At 43.2% G+C, this 25,852-nt stretch overlaps 1 protein-coding gene across 1 annotated transcript in view; it reads left to right on the top strand.

Annotated features, from left to right (window-relative positions):
* Window positions 1-19,811, top strand: part of DDX46 (DEAD-box helicase 46) — a gene marked incomplete in the record, with an annotated part of 2,009,097 nt that extends 1,989,286 nt beyond the window's left edge. Inside the window, 1 exon segment of the mRNA XM_044069232.1 lies at window positions 19,478-19,811. Coding sequence (XP_043925167.1) covers window positions 19,478-19,525 — 48 coding nt within the window.
* Between the last annotated feature and the right edge of the window lie 6,041 nt (window positions 19,812-25,852).

Below are 25,852 nucleotides of genomic sequence, written 5' to 3'. Positions count from 1 at the left end.
CACCGTGCAGCGGCACTCAGCTGAGGTAGACTATTAGAGCCAGAAAGTCTGCTCTTCAACTTTCCCCTTAGAACGTGCTTGATGTTAAGTTGTCTCTCGCCTTCATTCTTGCTGGTTGGGTTCGGAGCCGATCCTCGGCTCCGACTCAGCCATTTTCTAAAGCTCGAGAGCTACTTACTGGCTCGAGGCCTCCCTATATCCCACAGTGCCTGGCGCTAGACCCCCAGATCTCGTTTGCCGCTTCAGCTACGAGGTTGCGCTTCACTGGCTCAGGTCGTGTTCATCTTTTGTATTTTTAGTAGTTTAACTGTTGTGTATATTTTTCGAATCCTTTTGTTAATCGAGTAGTACTGTAGACTAGTCTTAGGTTTCCCTGTGTTTTTTTTCTGACCCTTAGGAAACTCATTTTTACTTAGAGAGTTTCTCCACTCCCCCCCTCCCTATCACCCTAAGTAGGCCATTTAAGTTAGAAGCTATTCCCTTCCCTTTTTACATTGTTTTCCAGTAGGAAGTAGTGTTTAGCCTTTATAGTCTAAAATCTTAGACTCTTAGTTTTTAGTTTGTATAGTTACCTAAAATTTGTTGTGTGAAGGTGTGGGACTAGTGTGTGTGTGTTTTTTGTACACTAGTCAAAAACTTTCATCCATCGGTATCCCTTTTATTTTATAAATGTCAAAGGATACCAAGGTATCAGGGTTCAAGAAGTGTGACTCGTGCTGTCAGAAAATGTCTCTGACAGACGGTCACACTTCTTGTGTTTATTGTTTGGGTTCCCTACACCTGCAGGACTCTTGCTCGGTATGTCCTTTCTTTTAGTCCGAGAGTCCTGCAGGAGCGTAGGAACAAGTTAATTCTCAGGGGTTTATTAAAACCAGAGGAGTCTCCGGCAAAGTCTCAGCCAGCTAAAACCCCTAAGCCCACCAAACCGTCGGCTCCCAGTACGGAGCTGTCGCCAGGTGGAGCATCTGCTTCAATTTCGGTTCCGGCCGGGACCGAAGTATCAAAATCTCTCTCGGCTCCAACCTTGGTGTCGGAGCCGTCAGGGAGCCGTAAGCGATCCAGATCGCCATCCCTGGAGTTGGTTCGCTCAGCTCCGGGGTCACCTTTGCTACAGTCCGAACGGAGCCATAGGTCCCACTCTTCTCGGTCCTCGAGGCTGTCCAATCATGACTTGGAGAGAGTGGTTAGTAGACTCCTCAAATCGCAGGCCCTGGCTAAAATGTTAACTAGCCCTCCTCATCAGGCTGTGGCTGCTCCCCTTTCTGAAGTAGTTCCTCCTCCCACTCCTCCTGTCAGTTCGGAGCCGGAGCTTGTTGGGGCTCGGATCCTGGAAACGGCGCCGATGCTTCCCCTTTCGGCTCCAATTTCTTCAGTGGTTCCGTCCTTGGAGGGATCTGGGCACCGAGACTCCCTCGTCGGTTATGAGGGGGCGAGTGGCATCGGACCCTTGTCCGACCCCGTTCTCCCTCTTGGAGCTTCGGCGCAGGTAAGCTCGGCTCCTACATCGGCCTCAGAGCCTTCCCTTTCAGTGCCGGAGAGGATTCCCATCTCCTTGGAGCGGGGACCCTCTTCTGTGCCGGACAGGGGCGCCTTCGAGGTCATGAGGAGCGTGCTGCTGACCTCTGAGTCTGCACCTCGATCAGCCCTTTCAACTCCTCCCCCCAGGGTGCCTGCTTCGGTCTCTGCCCCTCCTCCAGACCCCAAGCGAGGGGATCAAACGCTCCAGGTCACCCCAATGGATGTATCTTCCTCTTCTGAGGCCTCCTGTGAGATTTCAGAGGAGCCCCCTCGAAAGGGGAAATGTAAGAGGAAACATGTTGACTCCCCAGAGTCGGTCACGTCAGATACTGACTTGGAGGATTCTGAAGGGTCCCCAAGATCCCCCCTCTGAAGATGTCTCTTTCTCAGACACCCTTGAGATCCTTAAGCAGAGGGGGAACTGGTCTGCCCTTAACCCTTCTGAGGACGAGTCGGTATACTTGGATGCGTTTGGTTCTCGCCCCTCCACCTCCTGGGTGTCTCCGCCTTTAGATCCATTAATGGAAGTGGTGGCTCGGAGGGTGTGGTCAGCTCCGGACACACTGGAACCAACCCCTTGCAGGCCCACTAAGTTTTATCACAGCCCCCCAAGGTAAACAGTTTCTGACAAAGGGTGTCCCCGTTGATGCCATGGTGGTAGCAGCTGCCACGAAAAAGGAGTTGGCTGACACTTCTGTACCTGTCCATCCCCCTAACAAAGAGTCTAGGACGATGGATAGATACGGGAAGCGGATGTTTTCCTCAGCGACCTTCTCCATGCGGTCGCTGAATTATTTGTGCCACTTCACCCATCTTCAGAGGGATCTCCTCAAGGAGCTAGGAGATACTCTGCAAGATCCATCAGCTGCGGGGGCTCAAGACAAGATAAACTGCCAGCTGGTGACTATTAATTCTATCATTAACTCCTCCATGTGTGGCATTTCTTATGCGGCTTATGGAGCGAGTAGAGCTGCAGGCACAGGCGTGGCTTTGAGAAGGCATGCCTGGATGCGGTTATGTAACTTCACTGATCCCTTCAAGGCGTCTTTCACCAACACCCCTTTTGATGGTTCGGCTCTTTTTGGACCTCAGGTGAAAGATACACTTACCAGGTGTGAGCAAGAAGGCAAGACTCTCTCTGCTGTTGGAGTCCATTTTTCCACTCCCTCTAGACCATACCCTAAGGGTCAGAAGAGTGGGAAAATGTGGTTCCGTAAACCCCAGGGAGCCGTGCCTGACACACATGGCGAGTTTCCCTCCAGAGGCAGAGGAGGGAACAACAACAGATGCCGCCTGCGGGGAAGAGGGGGTCCGCTGAATCAGGGCAGCAGAGAATCTTTCTCTGACAAGCCCTTCCAGCACCCCTGAGGGGCTGCCCGGCAGTCCACCTTCGGAGGCAGTCGGGGGAAGGTTGTCTCTGTACCCAGAAGCCTGGCGTCTCATCACTCGAGAAAGATGGGTACAGTCTATCATATCCAGAGGTTAGAAAATCCCGTTTGTCCACACGCCCTTAAAATCAAACAACCCCATCCCAGATGTTCCACCCAGTCTAAGGGAACAGGCAGTGCAAGAAATTTCAAGACTGTTAAAAACAGGGCCATCCAACAAGTCCCAGCAGACCAGCAAGGATCCAGAATTTACTCAAAGTTCTTTTTGGTACCAAAGAAGACAGGGGACTGGAGACCCATTTTGGATCTCAGCAGACTAAACAAGTCTGTTCAAAGAACGAAGTTCCGGATGGTCATGCTTCAGTCCATTCTACCCTTTTTGGGTCAGGACAATTGGATGTGCTACGTAGATCTTCAGGATGCGTACTACCACATCAAAATGGACAGGCGTTCCAGAAGGTTTCTCTGCTTCCGGCTGGGAGCCAGTCATTACCAGTTCAGAGCCCTGCCCTTTGGTCTCACCACAGCCCCCGGGGTGTTCACCAAATGCGTGGCAGTGGTTACCGTTCACCTGAGACGGCAAGGATTCCAGTTGTTTCCATATCTAGACGACTGGCTCCTTACTGCTTCCACCAGACATCAATTGCTAACAGCCAGGGATTATACCCTCTAAACATGCTCCACCCTAGGTATCTCAGTAAGTTTTGAAAAGTCTGCATTTAAAGTATTTTTGCTACTGTTCCAACTGCTTTGCTGCAAAAAAAAAAAAAAACAGTTCTAAGCCTGTTTTCTGCTTTTCCCGTAACTAGTCTAGTCCAGGTACAGATTTGCTGTATCCATGACTGTTTTGTAAGTTTCTGAGCCCCCCAGACCTTTCTGTGTTGGAGGGAAGCCTTCTAGCTTATCAGTGGGAGTGGTAAGCACTAAGTAGCCTATCTACCACAAGAGGAGTGATTTCTGGTCCAGAAATAGTTTATTGGCCATGTGGGCATTTTTTCCATCCCTTTCAACTTTCTGGTTTAAAAGCCCGTGTTTGCACACCATGCAGCGGCACTCAGCTGAGGTGGACTATTACCGGTGCCAGAAAGTCTGCTCTTCAATTTTCCCCTTAGAACGTGCTTGTTCTATTACTTCTTGCACTTCATTTAGCATAATCAGCTAGCACTTTAACAGGCTTTTGTAGCACACTTAATTGCTGTCAGCACTAGCTGTTCCTACACAGTAACAGCACCAGTACTTATTAGATGTCCTTCATGGATGCATCTGCAGTCATAACAAGTGGGTTGTCCTGTCGGTGTAGGCAGCCCAGCCGGCAGTCGATTCCAAAGTCCGGGGTCGGTCCTGCTGATGTCGCACTCCACCGTCATCTCTGTTGGTCTTGGTTATAAGCCCATCGCCCATTTCGCCATTTTTCCTTTTTCTTTCTTGCTTTGCAAGCAGCGCAGAAGCTGTTGTGCGATTTGCCGGATCCCGGTCGAGAGATTATACTCACTTAATACTTAAGAATAACGCTTAAAGTACCGTTTGGGACTCTTCTTGCTCCCAGCCATGTCAGAGAAAAGTAAACATAACAATACCTTGTGGAAACAAAACAAATACAAAGATTTTCCCTCTAGCCTTGCCTGCCTTGGCCCAGCCACGCCCACGCCGTAGCATAGCAACCTCCTGTGCCTGTGCCTCTTTTCAACCGGCGGAAGCGCGATTGATTCTTTCGGAGTTTGATTTTTCTGACATTATGCTTTCGATCATTACGTCACCCAATCTACCAAAAAACAAAAATAAAAGCGAAAGAAAAAGGTCGATCCTTTTCGGAACCAAGGGTATCGCGAACCGCCAAACCACAAAACAAAACAGGAAACTGAGAGTTTCGGCGCCTCCGGAAAAACTGATCAAAGTAAAGCAGAACAACTACCTACAACTTTGAGGCCCCTGCTGCTCCTCTTCTTGGTCGACCTCAGAATTTTGTACGGTGGATGGTTGATATCAAACACCCATCTTGGATGTCTCTACCCCGCAGCCTGGTGCTCCATGGCCTAGGCTAAGCCCTCCAGCACCCCCTAGCCCAGGCCCTTAAAAGGGCTAAAGCAGCCAATCAGTGCCTGTTATCACCCCCCATCCAGGCCCTCTTCCCAGATCTCTAATTTATCCTTTTCCAGAAAGATAGAATTTCTTTAATTAAATCTCCCTCAGACAGACCCAGACAGGGCCTCTCTGCCCCAGAGAGAGACCTCTGGCAGAGCCCCCGAGCCTCTGGACTTGAGATCTCTCTGAGAATCAGACATAACTGACCATTGAAGAGACACATCCTGAAGAATTTGATCCTTCTGCTGAAGAATTCCACATGCCAGCCTTCAGGATGAAGAATTCCTTGGGGAAACCTTGCATGCCGCATGCAGTTCAGAGGCAGCAACCAGACCTGACCTGGACCTTTTTCAGACTCCACAGCTCAGACTTAGGGGGACCCTCCTTCTCCTCTCCAGATCCTGCTCCTGATGTTTCCTGTTGCAGACTGGCTACCTGCTCAGCCAATGCAGCCCCTCCAGCCAAACCCTCAGACCCCCTTTACAGGGTGCCAGATACTCCAGACCACCCCAGCCCCCAAATGATAGCCACCTCCCCACGTTCCCCCAGGTGCCTAGGCAGACCCTATAAAGCCAAAGCAACCACAGCTAAAACCTACACCCACACAAAAAAGAAAAAAGGTTAAAGAGAAGAGCACTCTCAGTACTCTATCAGGTCAGTTTAAACTTTATGCTTACTATGATCTCAGCTAGAGTTTTAAACTGTCAGTTTTTCTCAGTTTTGATATAAAAACTTATGAGAGATGTGAATAAGAAAAAAAATATAAAATATAACCATAAATGACAAAGAAATAATATGATGGGATGGAATGGGTATTTTACATAATGCACATTAGGCTTCATTCCTGTCATGATGCATGATGCACTGCTAGCTTCAATGCAATCATGGCCGACATAATTAAGGATAAGGATGCAAAGATGACTAAGGTACAGAATTGTTTTATGGACAAGACAAGAACAAGTGAAAAGACTAAAAACAAGGTTATGGCAAAATCTGTTCAAACTGAAAAAGGCAAAAAGTGCAAGAAACAAATAAGGTTTAAAACAAAATCTTTAAAACAAACTAGCAGGTGGAAAATTAGTCCTTTCCTGAGGCCCAAAAATTTCAACTGAGGCAGAGAAGGGGCTATTCCAGAGGCAAGGGCCACAACCAGAGAGAGACAGACACAGCAAGTGCCACCAGAACAGGCCAAACAACAGTGACAGAGCACAGAGGGCGACACACATCCCAACAACCACCAGCTGGAACCTCTAACTAGCAGTAACATCAAAACAACAGCTCACCTTCTGGGAAAGCTAAGGCATTTTCCAACGAACAAAGCAAACAATACAAATACAAAGTCAACTTACAAACCATAACTCAAACTTACGGTTAAAGAAAAGTGAAATCAACAAAACCTCCCAAATCTAACACCTCCTCTACAAAAGAGAGAGGTGAAAACAATGGAAATGGAAAAACAGAACATTAACAAAAACAGAAAGAAAGTCTTCAAAAGAGGAGAAAGCAAAGGTTTATTCAAAGACCAAAAAGAGTTCCAAGAGCCTAAAAGTTTTACCTTTTGTCAACATAGTTTTCTAGTTCAACCCTACATCATGCTCCCTCCAATCTTCAGCTGATGTACAGCAAATACATAAGATTAATACCTAAAATTCCTTGGGAGAACCTGCGCAAAATCTCTCAGAGGCATATTGGCATGTCTCAGAGAAGATCTCTTTGCAGGCATACAGCATTCTTGCCGTATCAGTTCACTTCTGCAGAAGATAATACCAAATTTCTGGCAGGATCAGAGCACTATCAATTCTTCAAGCAATGCTTTCTTTACTCTACCCCATTGCACACTACAGACTGGGAGGGGACACATCAGCAGGGCACACAACAGATTCAAAGGAACATTTACCCAAAGGGACAACAGATTTACAAAGGGTCATTTACTTGCTACAAGGACTGGGATACAAAGTCAATTTACAACTTGCAAAAGGACTACCATCCCAAACAAAGACAATTCTTGATTAAGGAAACAAAAATCAAAACCACTTGCGCTTTACTTGAGCGAACAAAAAACACTTCAACAAAACAGAACACAAGTAACAGGAAAACAACTGAACATGCTATTCTGCAATTGCATCTAACAAAACTTGGTCATATAATCATGAAGAAATGTGCAGGCAACCTATAGACATCATAAGAATTTATGGTCCCAAGTAGAAACTTTAATTGACCAACAATAACAGTAATAGTTCTATGCCTAAAAATAGGCAGTGGTGTCACAGGCAAACTAGAGCCAGGCATCAGGCACAGGCCCAGACCATCAGAACAGGCGCTTCAGACTCGGGCACAGGGGGCATGAGGCTTCCAGCCCTTGGATGATGTTCAACAATGCTGAACTCAACACAGGCGACACAGGACACACAGGATTGGCCCATTTCACACATCAATCAAAAAAAAATGCAAGGAAGTAAAACTGGCTCAAAAAACCAAACCATTCCCTCAAAAAAGGGGCAGTAAAAGATAGTAACCAAAAAGTTCAAAAACAATTCTCAAAGAAACTCAGTTGATGATAAGGACAGACAACACCACAGTCATGTGCTACATCAACAAACAGGGAGGCACTCATTCATACCACTCTACAACAATGCTTTGGGAGCAATATTTGTACACACTCAGCTACAACATCTAGGATGCCACAAGATTGAACGGGAAAAAGGCAATACGAAAGCAGATCTTTTAGACCATCTTAAAGACCATCTCAAAGAAATGGGGAATGCCACACATCTTTCTCACCATCTCAAAGAAATGGGAAGCACACAGCGACATTCCACTGGACTACCCACTCTCCAACCTCCTCTCTCACTCAAGACTCACCAGCATATGCATTCCCACTAAGTGGAGCTATGACTCACCACCCTCTTCTAAAATCACAGCAGGAACAGCATACCAAGACTAACCCTGATAGCTCTGGACTAAGAAACAAAAAATAACAATAGAGAAGTGAAGCCTAATCTAAATACAAAACTCTCCAACAATATGTATGTTACCACTGAACCTAAAAGCTGAAGTTAACAACTGATGGCTACTCACATCACAACTGACTGCATAAACTAGAACAACTACAGCAGCTATCATCCAATCCTAAAGCAGCTGCAACTGACTGCATGGAACATCACATAGCAGCAGCTAATCCTGAAACATAAGGAAGGAAAGAAGCTGGAAACTGGAAAAATGAAAAAACCTTGAAATTTGGAATGAAGTGAGAATTGATGAACATAAGTCATATGGAGTGGATTCTGTAAGATCTTCAAGATCTTCTTCACACCTATACTTCATCCTAACATGGCCGAACTATTTCAGCTTTTCAGCAGCTTCACAGCTTTGATCATACTTGATTTTGCTACAGCAGCACCAGGAGAACAGGCAGTCCAGCTTAAATCCAAAGAAAAAGCCATTAAAGTTCTGGGAGGAACCTTGAATGTTGGGAGAAAAGGGACCTAGAACAACTCACAACCTTTCTTTTTGAACCCAGCTTGGAAAGAGAGCTTCCACCAGAACTTGAACCCTTCAGCAATCCTAGCCAGCACCTGTCATTCCAGCCTTGGAGTCAGAACTATGCACCTTCCTACAGTTAGGCCAAATCTGGTGTTCCACCAGGTGGCTTAAACCATAGGGCTAAATTTCCTATATATTTAACCCACCATATCCAGGTATCTTTAAACCAGGCAATCTTCCCTACCTACCTTCTTTCCCAACCCCAATAAACAGAATTTCAACAAACAAAGCAGATGACCACTCAAAGCCATGCCTTGGACAGAACAAAAAGAAGAAAAAGACTGACCAACTTTTACCCTTTGTTTGTAGGAAGGAAGGAAAGAAACTAACAAAAAAACAATTCAAACAAAATCCAGAAGGAATATGACAGAATTACACTGCATCCTTCCATGGAAAACCAATTCATACACAAACAAGACCTGCATAAGAAAGGGCCAGCACCATGACCTCAGCCTCCACAAGTGGCAAACCAAAGCATTAACACAGGCGAGGCTGACCTCCGTGGCCTTATTGCATTAGCATTATGCCTTGCCTGCTAGGCTATCCCAGCCTAGAGCAGGATTTGCCACTGCTGTACTGCCTATTCCCTATCACCCAGATCACCATATTTTATCTTTCCCCCCTACCCCCTATGAATCTACTATTGACTACACTTGTAGTTGTCGTGGGTGCAGACATAGTACAGTTGACTGCCTACCATAAATGTAGATGTCCTGTATAGTTTTGTACCTGCCATAATATTCTCCTTCCTCTCCCTTACCCTCCTGTGTTACTGGATGTATTAGCCCCCTTGTAGAGCTCTTTAGTCTTTATCTGTTTGTATATATGTTTGTATATACTTATTTTTGTGTTTTATCTTATTGTTTACAATACTTTAGCTCTATCTAGCATTTTTTGTGTGGAAGGCTAAAAATTTCTATTGGCAAACATCCGGCTGAATTTTTTTTTGGAAAAATGGAGCTTCGATGTCGCAGAAATGGCAAGGACGAAATGCGAAGGCGACTGCGAGGATCAGAGGTGACATCAGGAGGGCGGAAGACGGCAGACTTGAGCTGACCAGCCGAGGCTGCCTGACGACAGGACTGGACCCACATGTACTGTCTGCACATCACATAGATGCACTGCAGATGTACAAAACTGTACTTTATGACCACCTGTCCTTATAAGATTATAGGGCAATTTCCTGTGCTTTTTCCTGCTAATCTGGTACACTTGGGTATTCTGAGACAGTGTGGCAACTATCTAATGTATGCAGACAATCCCCACAATTAACAGAACATGCTGGAGTGACAGGTTCATCTCCCAAAGACTGCCCATACTCTGGAATAAGCTTCCCATTCATGTCAAGCAGAGCACCTCGCTGGCCCTCTTCAAGAGAAATCTTGACGAGTGGATGGGTAACAGAAAGTTCACTCCAGGGATCATTCCAGTTGCCCTACTGGATAGGGACACTGTGAACTAACATCGGGTGGCACGGTGCCTGGGCAGTTTTTTTGGGCTAGGCTTGTAAAGGCTCCAGGGCCATTAGCCTAGTACATACCTATGACATTTTTGATAGCTCTGTAACATGAAAACTTTGACAAGAAAGACTTGGGTTTCAGAAAACCTAAACAGTTGTAGCCAAATTTAGAATGCTGTAACATGAGAAATAAGAACCTATAGAGGTTTTACACATATTTCAGAAATGTTGAAAACATAAACATGGAAGTATTTATGAAAAACCTTAATTTAAAACAAGATTAGAGGAAGAAGAGGCTAAATAGTTAATTACTAAAACAGAAAGAGGTGAAATAAAAATGATTTACAGTCAGTCAACAAGGAAGTCCCCAAGAACAAATGTCATTGCTGTAGAAATTTGAAAGTTAGGAGGAAAGAAAGTGCTAAAGATCTGGAAGGCTTTGTTTAACAGTATTTTTAAAGGGAGTACCAGCATGTTGGAAGAAAGTTGTGGTGGCTGTATTGCAAAAAGAAAGTAAATACCCTTCACATCTGGCTTCATGTAGACCTTTTTCAATTTTAAGCCATAATTATAATGTGTGTATGTCTGTATTGGTCAAGGGAATGGCAAAGATAATGATCAATAATTATGGATCAGTGTGGGTTTGTGAATGGGAGGCAATCATTTAATAACCTTAATAGAACATTGATTGTCTAGAGGGATGTGAAGTATAAGAAAGCACTACTATTGTTGATGAGTCTTGAAGAGAAGTCATTGGTGTGGTACTCAAGAAATGTTAGCTTTATTTGTAGTTGATATTTGTGCTTGATAAAAGCAGAAAAGCATATTTTGGTGGTGTGGAACATTTTGAGAAAGTTTCAAGTCTTTTTAAGATATAAAATGTAAAATAAGTGAAAAAATAAAAGGATGTATTGGTAAGCTGGGTAGACACGCATACATTTGTTTAGCATTGCCCATATTTATGGGAACATAAAGAGAACTGTTTAGGGGTGTGTGTCAATTGGAAAGTTTTATAATGTGAAGGAAAAGACTAATAAACTGATTGTGGCTATTGCCAGTAAAACATAGGCAAAGAAAATGTGTTTTAGTCCTGTTAGCTGAATGTACAGGTCAGACATATTTGTATGGAGAGAAGAGAAGTTGTGGATGACAATTAATAAAAAAAAAAGTTGAAGAAATTTACTTGAGGGGAAGAAACCAGAGTTGAGTAAGTTGATTCTTCCCATAAAACAAAATTATTTAGGGTCACATGATTTGAAGGGGTACCTTAAAAGTGTATAATTAATACTCATATACTTAACTTATAAATAAAAGTGGACGATAATGATGGAATATGGATGGAGGAGGTAGTTTGAAAGGTAGAGACTAGGGTTTGGGATGCAAGTCCTTAAGGAGAATAGCAGTAACCATACAGAGTACTATATAAAGCAGCAGAAAGTATTTTGAAAACTAAGCCAAATTAGGAATGGATAAAGGCAATTTTACCAAAAGGGATCTCGGTAAGCAGGGGTATAGAAGTAGGTAAAAGAACTTTGATAGAAAGGTGTGGGGGGAACAAATGGTACAAACTAAGGAAATTATTAGATGTTCTTTGTGTTTCACTGTTGCAGTCATCACACTTGGGTTATCTGCCTGCAGGTAGCCCTCAGTCGGCCCAAATACCAGAGTCTTGTGATTTCTGCATCGGATGCTGTCGCCTCTTCCATGATGTCAGGTCATCAGGGGTGTAAAACATACAGCCGACGCCATTACATCAGCTTTTCTTACTGCATGGGAGCCCAAAAGAAGCAATTCGTAAGTGCCGGTCGGCCGCTACCTTAAATTTTCGTTTTTTGAGTTTCAAACCCAAAGTCTCCTAAAGCTAAGTACCCTGTTGGGGATCCTTTTTTCTTGCTCTAACTGATGTCAAAAAAGTTAACAATTGTCTTGCCTGTGGAAAGCAAATACCTCACAGAGATTTTTATTCTTACTACGTCACCTGTTTAGGCCCAGCCCACGACGTTCCTCGCTGTCAGTCTTGTGCCTTAACGCCCAAACTATTCGTCGGGCTATCTTTGTCTCTAAATTCTTTCGCTCTTGTTCTCTGTATTCTGAAATGGCTTTAATAAGTCATCTGACTACTGATCTTCCGAAAAAACATAAGGATATAGACGGAGACAGAACGCTTAGGTCCAAAACTGCTGACGATGCTTCCATTAAGCTAGTCGCCAGTCCGCCAGTACTAAGTGAGGTGCCTTCGCAGCCCCTGATATCCATTTCTACAGATTTGCAGGCCTCTGCTGAGACCCATTCAGAGTCCGGTATGTCGAGAGATGCTCCTTCAACTATGGAACCTGCAGATGTCTCTACCTTGGATGGGTCCGGAGCCGCTGTGCAGGCACTGGCTTCTGAGGGTGTATTCCGACCTTCCGATGTTCGTATTAAACCGACAACTTCATTTTTGACTAAAACTACCGAGTTTCTCAGGCCCAGAATTCATACTACACTTAGAAAACCGACGACCAAAGCGCATGCTCAAGCTGCCATGCCACAGAAACAAATGCTTAGAATGGCTGAAGACCTTATAACTTTAATTAGGGGAAGCCAGCCTTCCCCCCTCTAAAAGACAGAGAGTTGATTTTTCTTCTGATTCTACAGACCATGAGTCCGATGACTCTGATCTCTCTGATTACCAGGGGATACCCTTATCTACCTATGAGGATTCAGATGCAGAGGATTCCATTCCCTCTGCCTCCCCTCCAGAGGACTTTTCTTTTGGTGAAACCTTGCATACCTTAAGAGAGCATTTCCGCTGGGAATGCCAGGACTACCCTCAGTCCAAAAATAGACTCAGAGAATTTTTAGACTTGCCTCAGCACAGGCCTCTAGCTATACCCCCTGTCCTGGATATTGTAGATGATGTCTTCATAGAATCCAGTCTTACTCCTGATACTTTATCACCAGCTCCTAGAAAGCCTGACAGGTACTACAGAGTAACTGACTCTTACAAATTTCTCTTTAAGAATCCCACTGCGGATCCAGAGACCATTTCCCAGGGACCTAAAGGCATTAAGGCTACTACAGCCAAAAACCCTACCCCTTTGGACAGGGATTCTAGAGCTTTAGACAGATGGGGTAAGAAGGTATATACCTCTGCAACTCTTGCCATCAGGGCTTTGAATTGCCAATTTCATATGTTGAAGTACCAGCAGCATATTGTGGAACTAATTAAACAAAAATGTTGTTGCTTCCAGATTGTACAGAAAATAAAGATTTACAAGAGTTAATCCATTCTGCAAACCGTTAGTAAACATACTTTGCAGTGTGGTTTTGATGCCTTAGAAGCATCTTGCAGGGCTGCTGCCACTGGATCTGTACTGAGAAGGCATGCTTGGCTGAAGGAACAAATCTTGCCAGACCATGTCAAAGCAAAATTACTATATGCTCCATTAAACCAGGAACGTTTGTTTGGCACAAAAGCAGAAGTTGTTCTTAAAAAGATGGAGGAAAAAGCTAAATCTATGCAAACTGTTAAAGATTTATTACAGGTGCAGCCAGCTAGATTCAGTAGGCATTGGGCTTCTAAAAACTGGTCCTTTCCAGTCCCTCCCAGGTCTTCAGTCCAAACCCAGGGGCAACAGACCACCAAGACTGCAGTCTCAGGGTATGCAGAGATCTAAACAGTGGAGTGCTCCCACCTCAAAAACAGGAAGTGGTAAGCCACCCTCTTATGGAAAAAGTTCCCAGTGACTTGTCTATCATCCTTCCCATCCATGCCCAAGTACTTGCACCCCAGGAGGAAAACTCACCCTGCATGCAAAAAGCTGGGAGTACATTACCCAGGACCAATGGGTCTTAAACAATGTATCCCAAGGATACAGATTCTACTTCCACTCACTGCCAACCCCCAGCGGGTTGCCAGACCTTCCTCCAAACCAGTGGGCAGAGGCTCAAAAGCAATTACTTTCTCTTCTCAGTATCAGGGCTATTCAACCTGTTCCAGTAGAGCAAAAGGGACAGGGTTTCTACTCCAGACTGTTTCTGGTGCCCATAAAAGAGAGCTCTTGGTGCCCTATCCTGGATCTGTCCATTCTCAACACCTTCCTGGTGGTCCTAAAATTCAAAATGTTTACACTGCAACTGCTTCTTCCTATGCTAGCCAAGGACACCTGGCTAGTGACCCTAGACTTAAAAGAAGCTTACCTGAACATCCCCATAAAGGAATCTTGCAGGAAATATCTACGTTTCAGGGCAGGCTGTATGCACTGTCAGTTCTCTGCACTTCCCTTTGGCTTATCTACTACGCTCAGGGTATTCACAAAGTGCCTGGCTCCTTCCATTGCATATTGCAGGCAAAGAAATATTCAAATTTACCCATACTTGGACGATTGCCTGATTCAGGCGGACAGTCAGGAATTGCTGCTTCAGCACCTGGCATTTGTAAAGAGATTTGTAACTTCTCTGGGGTACACCATCAATGAAAAAAAATCACAACTGGTGCCCAGCCAAAAGATTGTATTCCTGGGAGCAAGCTTGAACACAACTTCCCAGATGGCATTCCTCACTCCAGAAAAACAGGTTTATTTCACAAACTACTGGTCACCAAAACCCAGCTATCTGCAAGAAAAATACTGCAAGCCCTAGGGTTCATAGCCTCATGCATTCTACTAATTCCATATGCAAGACTGCATATGAAGAAACGTCAGTGGTATTTAAAAAAATCATTCCTTGCCTAAGGGTAGAGTTCCTTTGGTGGCTAGAGGCATGCAACCACAACAAGGGACTTCCTTTCACTCAACCCCTCGCTGCCCAAACCTTGACAACGGATGCATCAGACTATGCATGGGGGGGGGGGGCTCACATGGCAGGCAAATGCATTCAAGGCAAATGGAGCTCAGGGCAAATTCCCCTGCATGTCAATCAAAAAAAAAATGTTAGCTGTACAGAATGCTCTGACAGCCTTCAAATACCTTATCCTTCCAGGACAACTCCTGATAAAGACAGACAACACCACAGTTGTGTAGTACATAAACAAGGGTTCCTGTCAGCTGACTGAAGACGCAGGCTAGCGAATGTGACTTGGTCGAGCTGTAAACGCCGAAACGGCAAAATATCGAAGCGGCATGTAAGCAGATTCTTTCCCTGGGAAAGAATTTGCTTGGCCGCTTCGGTAGTTTGCCATTTTCGGCACTGTAGTGTGGTCTCGGAGTTGGTATATTTAAGTAGGGGGGGTGGGAGGTGCGCAGCCCCCCACTTAATATCATGTGTTTTTTTTTTTTGGAACAGCGATTTTTTTTCCCTTGGAAAAAAATCACTGTTCTGACAGTTCGGTTTTGTAAGCTTTCGTTTACGTGGGGTCTATTAATCACCGTTCGCTAACCTAAGCGTTCGGTGATCTAATATAGACCCCATAAACAAGCAGGGGGAACTCATTCCTACCCACTCTGCAGGTTAGTCATTGCCCTGTGGAACACAACCTTGAGCAACCAAGTGCACCTGCAAGCTCAATTCCTGCCAGACAAACAAAATTCACTGGCAGACGACTTAATCAGAAATCTGCTGGACCCACACGAGTGGAACCTTGGAACCCAAATCATTCAAACTTCTAATCTACATGTGAGGGACACCAGAGGTGGACCTCTCTGCCTCCCCCCAAAAATGAACAATTGAGCAAATTTTGCACCAGAAATCATCACAGCCAAGAGTGGAAAGTGGATGCCCTATCCTTTACATGGGAAAACCTCTCTATTTATGCCTTTCCCCCTCTGCCCCTCCTCTCAAAAGTACTACTCAAGATCAAACAGGACAGACCAAGGACAATCCTTATTGCCCCAGACTGGCCACACCAGCACTGGTACCCACTCCTACACAGTCTGACAGCAGTGCCACCCTGGCACCTACATCAGACCCCCTCCATATTGTCCCAGCAGGAGGGACAGAGTTTGCATCCACAGCTGCAAACCCTGAAACTTGCAGCCTGGTTTATCCCCTGAATACGCCACCAACAACCATCAGCAAACAGGTGCCAGACATCATCCTTGAGGCCAGAAGGCCTAGTACTAGGAAATCCTATTCAGAAATTTGAAAAAGATATTGTTCCTGGAGCCAGTCTCAAGGAAAGGACACATCCGTGCCCACCTTACCTCAAATCCTAAATTACCTAGCAGAGCTGCTCCACAAAGACTTATCCTTCTCATCAATTAAGATTCATGCCTCTTCCATCTCAGCTCACTACAATACTGAGCCACCTCTCTTTTCTCACCCTGTCATCAAACATTTCCTGAGAGGAGCTAACAATTTAAGGCCACCGATGAGAGCTCTCACCTCTGCCAGGGACTTTAACTTTGTACTAGAGAAGCTCACTCTTCCCCCTTTTGAGCCTGCTGCTGCAGCAAAGTTAAAATTCCTCTCTTGGAAAACAGCTTTACTTCTAGCCATCACTTCAGCAAGAAGAGTGTCCGAGTTACAGGCACTAATGGCTGTGGAACCTTTCATTATTTTCCATGCTGACAGGGTTTCCCTCAGGACTAACCCATCATTTATGCCCAAGGTGGTATCCAGTGTGGCTTTAAACCAATCCATCCATTTACCAACCTTTTTCCTTAATCCTCAGAATAAAGGGGAAAGGATCCTGCACTCCTTGGACGTGCACAGACAGCTCAGGTTTTACCTTGACAGGACTAAACCTTCCAGAAAATCTGAACAGCTGCTAGTCAGCTTTGCTTCAGGGGCAGAGGGCAAGGCCATTTCAAAGTAAACAATTTCCAAATGGATAGCACACTGCATCCATTTCTGCTACAACCACCATGGAAAACCTACCTCACAGGAAATCAGAACTCATTCCAATAGAGCTACCTCAACCTCTGCAGCATTTCTCAGGGGAGTCCCTACCAAGGGACATCCTGGAAGCTGCAAACTGTAGTTCTGTACACACCTTCACCAAACATTACCACTTACCTATTTTTTTCTAAATCCAGAGCTGGATTTGCCACAAGGCCTGCTAGCCAGCCCTAATACTTCTTGACTGCCTCCACCCTTCCTCAGCTTTGGGAATCAACCCAAGTATAATGACTGCAACAGTGAAACACGAACAACATAGTACAGTTGTGTACACTTACCATAAATGTAGATGTTCGAGTGTATTCACTGTTGCTGTCCTGATTACCCTCCCTCCAGCCCCCGGACTTTTCTATACTTTCTACCTATCCTTTTTTTGGCCATATCATATAGCAGTGGTATTTACTTTTTACTGGAGGTGTTCCACACCATGTAATTGCTTCCTATTTTGGGGACTCCTGACATCTGGGGCAAGAAAAACTGATGTAATGGTGTCAGCTGCATGTTTTATACCCCTGACAACCTGACGTCATGGAAGAGGCGACAGCATCCGATGCAGAAATCCCAAGACTCTGGTATTCGGGCCGACTGAGGGCTACCTGCAGGTAGATAACCCAAGTGTGACGACTGCAACAGTGAATACACTTGAACATCTACATTTATGGTAAGTGCACACAACTGTACTTTCTGAGTTGGAGTATAGGACCCAAGTTGCCTAGGCATACTAAGCCCTTACTAAGTTTAACGCCACTAGCTCCCAAGAGAGTAATTGGTAGAAAGTAGAAAAGTCTATAATTTCTATAATCTAGAAGTTGTGAATATTTTAAAGGAGGTAAAAGAACTTGAAATATAGTCCTTAGGAAAGATTTGGAGCAAATTTCATAAAATGTATAGAATTTGGAGGAAGAAAAGACATGAAGGGTAATGTGCAGGAAGAGGACAAGTAAAATTTAAGAGAAGGCAGGAACTGCAAAACTTATGTAATGTTGGAGTAAGATTATGTATGTATATTTTACAACCATGACAATAGAAAGTGTTATGGTATTTCTTTTTATTAATGTATGTAAAGTCATGTTGCAAATTAATATGTGATGATTTAATAAAGATGTTTAAAAAGTACTACTACAGCAGTAGATAATTTGAGTACTGCAATGACTTTTAAGCAAAGCCACCCCCACAATTCACCTGAACATAAAACAAGAAAGGAAGACACCTGGATAGAGAAAATAATAATGTACATTCACATAGAATTACACTTATGCTTATGTATGAATTGGCTCATAGTCTTTTTATTTGCCTGCATGTCTTTGGCATGTGGAAGGGAAAATGACCCTCGCAGAAACATCTGCAAATACAGGGGGAAGGCATGTAGACTCTGCAAAGAAAGTAGTCTGGCTAGGAAGCAATCCAGATTAAGTGGTATGAAGCTGCTTTGTTAAAGGCCACAGAACTGTGCTACATTTGTAGTTCATTTTGCTGTGATAAGTATAGTAAACACCCAGAAAGGGAGTGGTGAAGCGACCACCCCCCATAGCTGTTGCTAATTCCCCATCTCTTAAAGTAAATTTGTTCACAGTTGTTTGTGAAGCTGATGATTTCAGAGGATAAATACACAAGCAAAACATTATATGATAGATGGTGAATGGAGTGTTTCATCTCCTAGGTCCACTGGGGTTGATGTTATGTAGGCTACCCAAATGTGATTGACTTCTGTAACTGGAAATTGAGATATGTGAGGCAGACTTCTTATCTGTAGATTTTTGAGAAAATAAGTTAAAGCATTTAAACACTCTTTCCATTCCCATTTATATTTCTTGTATTACTATACACAGTTAATGGAATTCACATAGTTGGATTTGTAAGCAATAACACACAGGACTTGCCCATAACTGGCACAGTTTGATCACAAAGATGAAGCAAGGCAAATCCTGTGAGAACCACATCCAGGAGTGGGTTATTGCTGTTATACAATGACGTTATCTAAGAAGATATTGCTTACTTTTCTTAAAAGTCTTTGGATAACAGCGCTTTAATCTCCTTCCATGTTGTCTTCTGTTTGCTGATGTACTGATCATGCATATGGCACTGCTGTAATTCTCTCAAAAGATCTTTTCTTAAGGGAAGTATTTCATTCAGCTGTACTTTATTGGTTGCTATGCTGTATTTAGGCATGCTGACTAGGTGTACTGCTTATTTCTTGCTATGGTGACTCTTGCATGTTAGTAGAGTAAGTTTGAAACAATTCAAAACCGTTTAAATTTTGAAACCTACTGAATGTATTTTATGTATGATGTTTGAGAAAGCAAAGGAGTTTTGTTAAATCTCTAGCAGTAAAGAGGAAAGGGTAGAAAGTTAAAAAGAGCAACGTTAAGGATTTTTTAAACCTTTTCCCTATGAGTAAGTACCATAAGCTAGAGAAATGTATACCATAAAGGTATGTTGCGAAGCACTTTAGTTGGTGTGAGCCAAAGCTTTACGTTGCCCCAGCATTTACTTAGCTAATGCAACTGTCCCTTCTGTACATAGCTGAACACTATTGGTTCTTCTTTTGAATAGCAGCTTCTGAATTGTATTGGAAGCAGATTTCAACATTGTCATTTAATTTAGAAATAAATGATTTAGTTCCTATTCACTTAACAGAGTTTAATAATCATTTTTCCCTTTTTTCCAGCAAAATTCATACCAACCAGCAAACAAAGGACGATACAAGGTTTTGTAGAGTATGTGAAATCTCAGCATTATTCCTGCAGAGGAACTGCTTGTGGATAATTACACTTGTCTTTTAGTTTGCTAATTGGTTGATTGTAAATGAGTCTGAAAGCTAATATTAATTTGTATTTTTATTAAAAAATCTTAAAATTTTATTGGTTGTTAAAATTTGTATTTTACAATGTCTGTAAACTCTGAAAAAAGTCATTCTTAGTAGCACATTTTATATATCTAAGAACATTTTTTTGTTTTGTCAATACTGGTAACACTTAAGAATAAATTGGATTTTAGTAAAATCTGTGAATATTTTCATTACTTAGATGTGATTTTTTGCATTTCTTTTTGTCAGCATAGCCAGTCTTCCAAAAAGGTTAATGTGTTGGGAAAATAACTGTATTTAGCACTCATTTATAGGAAAAATGGGAGTATTAATGAAGTGAAGGGAGATCCTTTCATAGTAGATGAATCCTCAGGGCACTGGCACCTGTAAAAGCAAGCAAGACAAAGGAACACTGAAAAGGAAGTTCAGCAATGTGCCCAGCTGTAGCTGATCTGACACTAGATAGCAGACATTGTTTTAGGGACCTAAAGAAGGTGTACAAGGTATTTAGTTCACAAAAATGGTATCTGAAGAAAACAGGATTTACATATACATCAACCTAACGTTTTTGGTAGGTAAAGTAAATGCTTTTCAGGGAAGGAGCTAGAGAAACGTCTTGCTGTCAATGAATTTTTAAAACGTGGTACAGCAGTTTCATTGTCAGGGGCTGATGCCACACAGCTCCAGAATTATTTGATTAGGAACAAGGCATATTGTTAGGTGTAGCTTACTTGGGTTTCATTATTCAGCTACTTTTCACACAGTACTGATGGACAAGATAGAGCTACAGTGTATCCAAAATTGTAACAATTAAGTGCAAGCAGGACTTTGAATGGTGTCAGTGGTACTTGCAGTTCAGCGTCAGTCGCTCAAAAGGTAGCATACTCGCTATTGTTCCAGAAGGCTGTAGTTTTTTTTCTCACCAGATAGATGGATTGCTGACACTTGCTGTGTAGCATAAGGGGGTGCTGCATTCTTGAATGTGTTGTCCTTTGGATGAGACGTTAAACTGAGGTCTCACCTGCTTGATTTGGTGGCTCGAGTGGATGTAAAAAATGCCATGGTACCTATCGAAAAGTTTAAGGGAAGTTGCTTGATACCCTGGCCAAATTTCCCCTACTGGTATAAATACCACGCCGAGTCTCCCCTGCAAAAAGACCACTAACCTAGTGGGACTAACCTGGTCAACAAAGGATAAATAAAATAAGAATTACTATTTTAAAATAAGTTTTATTTTATTATTTGCCTGTGTTTCACTCTAGATCAGTGATGCAAGTTCACTGGTGTTCCAGCACCATGAATAAGGATACCCTGTTGGTACATTATTTTGTAAAAATATAGATTTTAAACTGCATCTGAAAGCTTGGTGAGTGAGCTTGTTTTGTTTGTTCCCATCAGTGGCTGTTGGACTTAAGAATTTTTGCCTTTTAAGAGGTATTCACAAGTGTGAGCAAATATGTGTTTGAGATCTGAAGAGATGACCGCATTTAAAAATGAGTTGTGTGATTGGTCTACACTTGACAGGTGTACAAGCATGCAGAGAACATATATAGTACTTATAACTCTCTAATGTTTTGTGCTTGTCCTGTGTCTTTGATAGTTGTCTTGGCAGTTTTTTTTTCAAAAAATATGCTCAGGAGGCAGTCACTGGAAACAAATTCCAACTTTTAATGGTGCTTCTGGTACCTCGGCAAGCAGCCTTCAAGGAATCTGGTTTGGAGTTTGTTTCCAATGACTGCCTCCTGAGTGTATTTTTGAGATATTTCCTGTTGCTGTGTGTTTGAATTGGTAATTTGTATTGCAAGGTATTCTGTAGGCATTTGGCAGGATAATTAGGAAGGATATTTGGTGCATTTACCCTGGACTACTTTGGTACAGCGGTGGTGGTGCTGCGGTAGCGTTGTCGCTGTCACAGTTAGACGTTGCCCGTTCGATTCTCAGCTAAGAGTGTCTTCTGTGTGGCGACATGCATGAACAGGCGTTCCTTCATTGAAGGTTGTGCGTTAGGCCTGGCAAGACAGCACGTAAAACTCTACTGCCAATCATTAGCGGACCGGAGTTCCGCTGTGGTGACCCCTAACCGGGAAAAGCCAAAAGACACAAACCCTGGACTACTTTGGTGTCCATAGTTGGTAAGTTTTGTCAGGTTGGGCCGATTAATTTCATGCATAATGTTGTCCTCTCTCCAGCTGATAGTAATTTTGGCAGTTATAGCAATATGTTCACCAGGTATACTACAGGGTAAGTAAGAACAGTGTTCACTGTGTTTACATTCTGCTCATCCCCTTTATGTAGCTGAAAATTTCTGGAAGGTAGGTCCTAAAAAAACAAATTAACTGAAACTGGAATGCAGAGTGCATATCGAGCTCACAAGATTTGTGGTGTGATATTTGTGACAGTCTGTTTCTGAAGCAGATAACAGTTTCAGCAAGAAAGACCAATGTATAACATTGCAGTAATGATAGCAAAGACTTTGTACCATAATGCAACAGACCAGTGTCTGCAACTTGTATTTGTATTCTAATTTTAAAAAGTTAAACATCTAAAAGCAAATTTCAGTAGTATCACAGGAAAAGTAACGAGAGCCGCTAACTATTTTTATTGTAAGAAAATAATTAGGTTATTGATTGCACCACACTGCATTCATCCAGCAATTGTAGTGTGACAGTTGCTGTGGTAAGTATAACCAAATTATTGAACTATCACTGGGGGGACTCACTTCTGTGGGAGAAATTGTTAGAAGCTAACTACCATTGGAACATAATCGAGGGCATACTATTATCTGTTTATTTTTATGATGTGATGCTGAGCCAGACTACTAAGGAAAAAAGTGGCTATAGATGTACAGCTGTTTTCCTTTTATTTTGTTAACCCAAGATAAGAGTTGAAAGTTCCCCATCCTTTTTCATTTGAGAGTCAAACTTAAGAAAAGAGGATTAGCAGTACTGTTACCAAAAATAAAACTTGAATGTATGCATTGTATAAGATTTTGGTTTGTCTTTTTTTCCAGTAGTTTGACAAAGTTGTAGTAAGCTACAGTTGATTAACAATGTATAAACAGAGCCCGATCCCTTTATGCAGGATAGCAGAAGGTTTAACCCACGAATAGAGAGTTTAGGAAGAATTGCTGGCAGCTTTTATCAGCAGGAAACCTTAATAAAATATGCATGATGAAACATGTACCAATTTGGATTCAGTTGGCTGGGTACTGTATATAGTAGATGCTTTAAGACATGGGCAATAATATGAAGGGCAACAGAGGATGTTCTTCATGTTTCACTGTTGCAGTCATCACATTTGGGTTATCTGCTTGCAATAGCCCTCAGTCAGCCTGATTATCTAAGTCTTGGATCCTATGTCGGTTGCTGTCTCATCTTCTGTGATGTCAGGTAGTCCGGGGTGTAAAGCATGCAGTGAAGCTCTGCCTACTCTCCCATAATACAGTGCCCTCACTAATTCCCATTTCATTCGGTGTTATTGCCTCCAGATGTGATCTCTGAAGCTACATTTTTGGATAGGTACTTTATGAATAATTTTCTAAGGTACTTTATGAATAATTTTCTAAGATGTTCTTCGAGTTTCACTGTTGCAGTCATTACATTTGGGTAATCTGCTGGCAGGTTGCCTTCAGTCGGCCTGATTAAGAAAGTCTTAGGTCCTGCATCTGTTGCCGTCCCTTCTTCCATGACGTCCGGTCGTCAGGGGTATAAAACATGTAGCCGACGCCATTACATCAGTCTTTCTTGCCATGCGGTGCCCGAAGCAGAAGCAGTTCGCAAGTGCCGGTCGGTCGACTCCTGAAATTTTCATTTCCGAGTTTCAGAACCGAAGTCTTCAACTTAATGCTATAAGTACCCCATTGGGGAAACTTTTTTTCTCGCTTCTTACCGATGTCAGTAAAAGTTAATAATTGCATTACTTGTGGAAAGCAAATACCTCATAAAGATTTTCATTTGTACTGTATTCCTTGCCTAGGCCCTGACCACGACGTACCTTGCTGTCGGTTTTGTGCTTTATTTAATCAGTGCACTATCCGTCATCGGTACATTTTTGCCTCTAAGTATTTCGGTTCTCTGATTAATTATCCAGAAATGATGTCAGTTAGCCATCCGACTACCGGGATTTCAAAAAAACGCAAAGATAAAGGCAGAGACAGGCCGTCGAGGTCCAAAACTGCTGATGACGCTTCTCCTAAGCCAGTACTCAGTGAGGCGCTTTCGCAGCCCCTGATACCCGCTACTTCTGACTCGCAGGCCTCTACTGAGACCCATTCGGAGACCGGTATACCGCGAGATGCTTCACCTATGGAACCCATGGATGTCTCTAACTTGGATGGTTACGGAGCCGCTGTGCAGGCACCAGCTTTTGAGGGTGTATTCAGGCCTACAGACTTGCATATTAAACCGACTCCACCTTCAATACTAAGGCCTAAATCTCGATCTATGTCTAAAAAACCGATGCCCATGCCACATGTTCAGGCCCCTATGCCTAAAAAACAAATTATCAAAATGGCTGAAGATCTAATTACTCTAATCAGGGTTAGTCAACCCCCCCCCCCTTCTAAGAGGCCTAGGGCTGAGCTTGACTATGAATCTTCTGATCAGGACTCTGTTTCTTCTGACTCTTCTAATGACCTGGATTTGTCCTTACCTGCTTATGAGGATTCTGATGCAGAGGATTCCATTCCCTCTGCTTTCCCCCCTGAGGACTTTTCTTTTGGGGAAACTTTACATACCTTAAGGGAGCATTTCCACTGGGAAAGTCAGAAATTTTCTGATTCAAAAAAGAGGCTTAGGGATTTCCTCCTTCTACCTCAGCATAGGCCTTTGGCTATACCTCCTGTACTAGACATTGTTGATATGTTTTCGGAATCCAGTATGGCCCCTGATTCCCTGCCTCCGTCTCCTAGTAAACCTGACAGATACTATAGGGTTCCTTTTTAAAAATCCTGTTGCAGATCCAGAAACCATTTCTCAGGAGCCCAAGGGCATTAAGGCTTCTGCTGCTAAAACTCCTACCCCTTCTGATAGAGACTCCATGGCGCTGGATAGATGAGGTAAAAAGGTTTATACTTCTGCAACCTTGGCAATCAGGGCTTTAAACTGCCAATTTCATATGTTAAAATATCAACAGCATATTATTGGGCTTAAACAGAAAATGATGTTGATTTCTGACTGTGTGGAAAATAAAGATTTATAGGATGTATTGCATTCTGCTGAACAAGTTGGAAAACATACTTTGCAATGTGGTTTTGATTCTTTAGATGCCTCTTGCATGGCTGCTGTTACTGGGTCTGTGCTTAGAAGGCATGCTTGGCTTAAGGAGCAATCTCTGCCAGATCATGGTAAAGCAAAATTGTTGGATGCTTCTTTAAGTTCTAAAAAAGATGGAAGATAAAGCTAAATCTATGCAAACTGTAAAAGATTTCTTACAAGCGCAACCTCCAAGATTTAGTAGGCACTGGCCTACTAAGAATTGGTCCTTTCCAGCTCCTTCCAGATCCTTTCAAGCCAAACCCAGATGCACCAAAAGCACCAGGTTTCAGTCCCAGGGGACTCTCAGAACTAAGCAGTGGGGGGCCTCCACTTCCAGATCTGAAATTAAGACACCCCCCTATGGTAAACAGTCTCAATGACTTTGCTTTAAAATTACCAGGCACTTACCTTTTAGCCACCCCTTTGGGGTGGAAAGATTGCTATTCATGCAAAAAACTGGGAACTCATAACCCAGGACAAATGGGTTTTAAATATAGTGTCCCAAGGATACAGATTTCATTTCCACACGTTGCCAACACCAAACGTGTGGCCAGACCCCCCAAATCAGTGGTCAGAGGCTCAAAAACAAGTACTTTCCCTCTTAAACATGGGAGATATTCACCCGGTACCAGAAGAGGAAAAGGGAAAAAGGGACAAGGTTTCTATTCGGGCTTTTCCTGGTACCCAGAAAAGACAAATCATGGCGTCCAATTCTGGACCGGTCTACTCTAAACACCTTTCTGGACATTCCAAAATTCAGGATGCTGACTCTTCAGTTACTTCTATACTAGGCAAAGATGCGTGGTTGGCAACTCTAGATTTAAAAGAAGCATACCTGCACATCCCAATCAGGGAATCTTGCAGAAGATACCTACGTTTCAAAGCAGGCTACTTGCATTATCAGATGTTCATCGTGTTTCACTGTTGCAGTAATTACACTTGGGTTATCCTGCTGGCAGGCTACCCGCAGTCAGCCTGAATT

Source organism: Protopterus annectens, chromosome 4.part0 (assembly GCF_019279795.1).
Source record: "Protopterus annectens isolate FY-2018-M chromosome 4.part0, PAN1.0, whole genome shotgun sequence".
NCBI classification, from domain to species: domain Eukaryota; kingdom Metazoa; phylum Chordata; order Ceratodontiformes; family Protopteridae; genus Protopterus; species Protopterus annectens.
Note: the sequence above shows the minus strand (reverse complement) of the source record. Positions and strands in the feature narration are given on the sequence as shown.